Raw genomic sequence first — 7,081 nt, 5'->3', positions numbered from 1 at the left:
AAACTGGCTCTATAGAACTTGCTGGCGTCTAGCTTGCAAAGAACTGCCAATCTCTGCATCTCCAGTGCAGGGAATAAAGGCCTGCAGGGACACCACCCAGCGAGTGCAGAAGTTTTAGAGCAAGATGTCCCCTTTAGTGCCTGTGTGACACTCAATCTTTCTCTCTTCTCTCCTCTCCTAACTCTGTCTTTCTTTTTTCCCTCCCCACCCGTCCTCTTCCCTTCTTTCCTTTCCATTTTCTCTCCTCATCTCTCCACTCTCCTTCTCTTTTCTGTCCCCTCTACCTCCCTATGTATCTCAGGCTGGCTTCTTCTTTATTTTGATATTGTTTTTTAAGTGTTTTGAGACAGGGTCTCTTTAACAGTCCTGGATGTCCTGGAACTTGCTTTTAGACCAGGTTTGACAAGAACTGAAGAGACCTGCCTACCTCTGCCTCTGCTTCTGCATCCCAGAATGCTGGGATGAAAGGCATGGCTGGAATCATCACCCACTCTTCAAGGTGCTTGCTTCCTAGAAAGGTCTTTCCCATTAACCTTCAGTTTCCAGGAATGAACAGAATGATGTTCACTGCAGATCTAGTTATGTTCAGTAGACAGAGAATACAATCACCAAAGCTGAGTTCATTCTATATGTGCTTTATTAGAGGGGGCAGTGTGTAGTGACCACAACCAGGCAGGCAGGGATGGTGTAGACAGTAACTGAGGTGACAAGTCTAACACTTAATGCCTTTGTTCTCCTTGTTGTATGGAGCCTGTGAGAAGCAGATGGCAGCCTCGCGGTCACAGTTGCAGATAAAGGCCTCACAGGGGTCGTTTTCGTCTGGAGAGAAACAAGAAAGGAAGTTGAGTGGAGCCCATGACCCTGCTCCCTATTTTCTATGGCCAAAGGACCCAGTGGCCCTCCCATTGATGCAGCTATGGTCTGAAAGACAACGCACATGGAAGTCCATTGGGTTGTCCAAATTGCTGGAACACACTGATAATATGAACATTAGTTGTTGTGGCTGAGGAGATGGCACAGTTGGTAAAGTGGTTGGCATACAATCATGAGGGCCTGACCTAGAATGCCCAGAGACCCTGTAAAAAAGCAAGGTGTGATGGGGCATCTGTAACTCTGTTGGGAAGTGCAGTGAGGAGCATGGATCCCCAAAAGTTGTTGCTCATTCAGGCTAGTTAAAGGTGAGTGTCATATTTAGTGTGTGTGTGTGTGTGTCTGTGTGTGTGTGTGTGTGTGTGTATTGTGTGTGTGTGTGTGTGTGTGTGTGTGTGTGTGAGAGAGAGAGAGAGAGAGAGAGAGAGAGAGAGAGAGAGAGAGAGAGAGAGACTCTAAAGACATGGGAGAGAGTGACTGAAGAAGACACGGGATGCCAACCCATTCCTATACATAAAAATAAACACATATATTTAATCCTAAAACCTATAAAAATACAATTATCAGTCAGATAGTGGTGGCACACACCTTTAATTCCAGCACTTGGTAGGCAGAGGAAGGTATATCTCTCTGAGTTTGATGTCAGCATGGTCTACAGAGCAAGCTCCAGGACAGGCTCAAAGCTACACAGAGAAACTCTGTCTCAAAAAAAACTACAAATATGAATTACCACTTATAAATTTATATAACTGAAGATAAACCTGTCTCCACCAAGTGCTGGATTGCAAGTGTGAACCACCAGACTCAATGTATGGGTTCTGGAGGAGCAAGATGGCTCTGTGCATGCTAGGCAAGATCTCTAACAGCTCATCTATATTCCCAGTCCTCTGAATCCTCACCTGTAAAATAAAAATGATATAAATGTTGCCCTGCATAGGTGTTTACTCCAGTATCTGACTTATAGCCAATGATGCAGCTTTCAGTTGTTTAGTCAATATGGAATCAGTATAAAACAGCAGCTAAGAGGAGAGGCTTTAGACAGGCAAGATGGCTCAGGGAATACAGGCACTTGCTGCCAAGTCTGAATCCAAATTCCATCCCCAGGACTCACATGGTTGAAAGAACAGACTTCTGCAAGTTGTCCTCAGACCTGCACACCTGTTTTATGGCACAGAAATGCCTCCCCCGGTAATAAATAAAATCTTGAAATGTTTTTTTTAAAAAAGGCTTTGGAATGATGTAGATCAGTGTTCCAGAACCAAATGTCATCACTTCTAAGCTGGGTGGCCATCACCAAGTGACCCTGCCTTCCTCAGTTTCCTCATCAGTGACCTCATGTATATTTTAGTGCGTACCTGATAAGGTTGTTGTGAGGTCACATGAGACCAAGGAAATCACCACTAAATGGTTATTGCCCTTGTTACTTCCCTGCCTCCTCCAAACCTGTGAGGGACCAGCAGAATCCAGAGGTCCCAGAGGGTAAACCTACCACTGCAGGTGACCTCAGTCCCAGAGCATGAGTATGAGTAGGAGGTGGTGTAGGGGTTCTCTATGAGGAATTTGCAGCTATCCATCTTCATGACCTGACCGTAGCAATTGTCGTGAGTCTGGCAGCACCTGGAGAGAGGAAGAAACAGCTGAGAAAGGACTATGGACCCACAGGACATCAGTTCTCACCTGCAGTCTTTCTCCAACATGTGAGGATGATTTAAACATGATATTCCAGAATAAATCATCCTGAGGCTTGAGATTTTGTGATTTCTATTAAGCATATATTTATTGAAAGCAACTTCTGTGGAGTGTAGTGGTGTCTACCATTAATCCCAGTACTTGAGGGGCAAAGGCAGATGAACACTAAGTTCAAGTCCAGCATGCTCTTCAGAAGGAATTCTAGGAATCCTAGGGTTACAAGAGAACCCCTGTCTGGAAACTAACAAACAAAAATAATAAATAAACTAAACAGAATATATTATGTCTGGGGAATCTGCATGTCTCCTATTTGTGGCTCACGATGCTCTGCTTGTGTGCTGTCCCCACCAGAACCCAGACCCTACAGTCTCCCACCAGATGGATCACTCACCTGTCTAACGCATCCACCGGAGTGCCTGAGCCCCCGAAGCCACAGTAGCAGCCATAGTTGTTGTATTCCAACAAGGGATGACTCGCAGGGATGGTGCATTTGATCATGTGGTCTAACTGCAACAAAGACCGACGGCTGATGCTGTGTGCCGTAGCGCCTGCTGCAAGAATGCACAGCACACTCCATCAATCCCACTTGGCTTTACCAGGTGTCTGATGCCTACCTGCTAGCTTCCTCCTGACTCCTACCAGATGCTGCATCAGGAGAGCAGTGAAGAGATCTGAGTGTGTGTGTGTGTGTGTGTGTGTGTGTGTGTGTGTGTGCAAGTGTGTGCAAACGTGTGCAGGTGTGTGCTTGCCTGCAAACAGGTTCATAAGCATGCACTTGTTCACACTCATAAATAACATGCTACACGAGGAGACCCCAAAACAACTTAAGGGAGATGGTTTTCTCATTCTACTAGGTAGGTATTGTAGAGGAGACTAACGTCACCAGGCCTGTGCAAAAAGCTGTCTACCTATCTGAGATAAGGAGTTGTTGCCCTGTCACCAAGCTAGCCTCAGACTTCATAGGAACCCTCTGGCCTCAGCCTCCTGAGTGGTAGGATTATAAGTGAACACCACTGTATCTGGCTGGGCTGACTGCCCAGGACTAAGTTGTATAGACATTGCCTTTTGCCTTGCTTGCCTGCTCATTTCTCACTGTCAGGACAGACAGACACCACATTCTGTGCTCTCCTAGGGTCTCTGTATTGAAGAGCTGAGAACACTCTCATCTACAGCCAGGAACAAACTGACCTCTTAGTTCAATAACCCAACAACCCAACCATCTGTTAAGTTTGAAAGCTGCCCCACCCCTACGCAAGCCTAGGGGAAACCCTAGCCTTAGCCAGCAGTGGGATTCATCACAGTTCTAGCTGAGACCTTGAGCCAGAGAAGCAGCCAACACATGCTGAATGTTTTACACTGGAAGAATTAGGAGGAATCTGTTGTATGGCCATGTACAGCTCATAGACAAGGATAATGGTCAGATCATTATTGTAAGGTCAGCATTTGATTAAAAAAGAAACTGATCGTCTGCTGAGGAGTAGGTAAATAATCCAGAATTCAGAATACACCGGGATACTTGGTCACCATTAAAATGCAGGAAAAGACAGGTAGAGTGGAACACACACTCTGTGATACCAGCACTCTGGAGGCTGAGGCATGTGAATATCTAAGTTCAAGCCAGGATGGTCTTTAGAGTGAATTCCAGACCAGCTATCACTATTTGAAGAAACACTCTCATGTAAAGTGCCCAGAAAAAAAGAATTGCAGTCCTAATCTTCAGGTGTAACCATTGGGAACTGTGCATTGAAGACCAGGGAGATGGTGGTCACCCACAGGGGACAAGGGTCCTACCTGTGAGCAGAGTGATCAGCAGAAGGAGTTTCATCTTGAGTGTGTGGAGGACGCAAGTGACTTCTCTTTTTATAGGTCTGTGTGTAATCCTAAGCCTTGGGAGGCTGAGGTAAGTGTTGGCTGGAATGTTGAGTTGAAGGCAGCCTGAGCCAGAACTATATAATCCTGTAAAAAACTAATAATAATAATAAGGGCTGGAGAGATGACTCTGCAGTCAGGAGTCATGTTGAGCTTGTGTGGGACCCAGGCTCAGGTCCAGATGCCACAAGGCAACTCACAATTGCCTATGATCCTGGTTCTGGAGGATCAGACCCCTCCTCTGGCCTCTGTAGGCACTGCTCACACTCAGTTCACAGACACACATGCGGGCATAGGGCTCAAACACATAAAATAAAAGTCAATGTCTTTGAAAAGGAAAAAGAAAAATCACACTGTCAAGACACTTTAGGCCCAAGGTGCCAGGGCAATATGGCAGAGACAGAAGGGGCTTCATTGCTTGTGTAGGTGACTGTAGTGAACTTTCCAAGGGATCATCTCAGTTGACCTAGAGGGTAAAGGTGCCAGCTCTTGTGGATATGGGGTAAGCAGGGAACCCCAACCACAGGCTATTAGACCCCAACAGGAACCCCAAACAAGAACTTCAGGTGTGACCATTATGAAGCTGTGCATTGAAGACTTGGGAGATGGTGGGCACTCATAGGGGAGAAGGGTCCTACCTGTGAGCAGAGTGACCAGGAGAAGAAGTTTCATCCTGAGTGAGGGGAGAACTCAGTGACTTCTCTTTAGAGTCCTGTGGCTGTGCTCTGACAGTGTCCAGTCAGCACACGGGGCCTGTGACTACTGTGTGTGTATCATAGAGGTAGAATATGTGCACCCTCACACAGAGTCCGGACCTGCAGAGCTACTGTAGATGGTGACAGAGCCAGAATCAGTGCTGTCACAGAGTCACAGAGAAAGGGCTAGCTCCACACCCCAACCAGCTCAAGCCAGTGAGTTTGCAAAGTGCCAAGTCCCTCCCCTGTGGATGCTTTGAGGTCATAAGGAGATCTAGACATTGCTTCTGGAGTCAGGTCTGAGGGATGCAGATAGAGACATATTGCCCCAGGCAGGAGTAGCTGGCCCCTACAATACTGTTAACTGTATAAAGTACATGCTAAGTCTGTCCCAAGAATCTGACACAGCCTATGAGGTAGATCCAGTATATACTCAATCTTTTATTAATTAACCAACAAATTAATGGGTGTTGTTTGTGTGAAAGAGACAGAGACAGAGAGAGCACTTGTGTGCACATGTGGAGGTCAGAGAAGAACTCTGTGGAGTCAGGTCTCTCCTTCCTCCTTTAAATCAGTTCCAAGAATAAACTCAGATCAAGACGCTTGGATTGTTGGATAGGTCTTACTAACCTACAAACTTCATTAAAAACTAGAAATGGCCAGGTGGTGGTGGCAGCGGTGCACGCCTTTAATCTTAGCACTCAGGAGGCAGAGGCAGGCAGATCTCTGTGAGTTCGAGGCCAGCCTGAGCTACCAAGTGAGTTCCAGGAAAGGCACAAAGCTACACAGAGAAACACTGTCACGGAAAACCAAAAAAAAAAACAGAAGAAAAAGAAAAAAAATTAGGCAGATGGTGGTGGTGGTGGTGGTGGTGGTGGAGTGCATGCCTTTAATGTCAACACTCAGGAGGCAGAAGCAGGCAAATATCTGAGTTTGACGCTAGTCTGGTCTCAGAGTGAATTTAAGGACAGCATGAAATACACAAAGAAACACTGTATAAAAAAACAAAAAAATAAAAAAGAAAGACAGACAGCACATGCCTTCACAACAGATGTGCCCACAGGCCAATATGATGCAGGCCATCCTTCAGCTGAGTCTCTCCCTACCCAATGTGTGAAGCTGACAATCATCGATTACAGAGGCTGGAGAGATGGGTCAGTACAAAAGAGCACTTTCTGCTCTTGCTGAGGACCAGGGTTCAATTCTCGGCAATCACATGGTGGCTGGTGAACAATGTCTGCTGGCCCAACGCCCTCTGGCCTCTGCATTTGACCATCTGTCATGTACCCTGTAACTTAGCACCCTGGCACCTCTTCCTCCCCACTACTCACCTCTTCTCTGGATACAAACCATGTAGGGTGAGTTGAGTTGGTTTTCTCCATACTCAAGATCCCCCTACCCTTCCAACAGGACTCTGGACAGCCATTACCAGCTACTACCAGTCACTACATCTGCATAGGCTGCTCTAGCTGCACCTGTTGCCCACCAGGCCTGACCTAGGGAGGGGTGAGAACTGAATTTGAGCCACAGGTGGGGATGAGGTTGGAGGTAAAAAAGCTGAGGACTGGGCAGCTGTTCACTAAAGGAAAGTGAAAACCATGTAGCCTTTAGCCAATGAGACATCTCATTTCTAAATCCTGTTGATCAGGGAACCAGAGATTAACCTGGCTTCACCTGTGGGGTTGGGTGATAGAGAAAGGTAGAGAAGAGGATGTGCTCTGTTTTGATTCTTAGAAAAAGTTAAGCTGCTGTGTACTTTACTGGACAATTATCCTGTGGTGTGTGTTTAGGCACAGAGAAGACTGGAAGGTCACTGGTATAAGAAAACTGCAAAAACTCTGGGTTTGGTGTCCCGGGTTTTGGCACCAAATGTTAGTAAATTGATGGCTGAAACTGCGAGGAAACAGTTCAGCCCTAGAGGGCGAGGTATCCCGGACACCTCAGAGCTACTCAGAACA

The 7,081-nt window shown here is 46.4% G+C and overlaps 1 protein-coding gene across 2 annotated transcripts; it reads right to left on the bottom strand.

The window, feature by feature from the left end:
- Positions 1-639: 639 nt before the first annotated feature.
- On the bottom strand, positions 640-5,100 carry LOC143270483 (phospholipase A2-like). 2 transcript variants are annotated; one of them, XM_076560599.1, is made up of 4 exons: positions 5,067-5,100; positions 2,951-3,110; positions 2,360-2,487; positions 640-819 (listed from the first exon to the last, which is right to left on the bottom strand). In XM_076560599.1, exons 1-4 carry the CDS (start codon positions 5,098-5,100, stop codon positions 713-715), a joined length of 429 nt encoding a protein of 142 aa, XP_076416714.1. In that variant the 3' UTR covers positions 640-712. The 2 variants fall into 2 exon arrangements, with proteins under 2 accessions (XP_076416714.1, XP_076416715.1); XM_076560600.1 differs by having other exon boundaries at positions 2,951-3,107.
- Positions 5,101-7,081: the final 1,981 nt, after the last annotated feature.

Source organism: Peromyscus maniculatus, chromosome 23, assembly GCF_049852395.1.
Source record: "Peromyscus maniculatus bairdii isolate BWxNUB_F1_BW_parent chromosome 23, HU_Pman_BW_mat_3.1, whole genome shotgun sequence".
NCBI lineage: Eukaryota > Metazoa > Chordata > Mammalia > Rodentia > Cricetidae > Peromyscus > Peromyscus maniculatus.
Note: the sequence above shows the minus strand (reverse complement) of the source record. Positions and strands in the feature narration are given on the sequence as shown.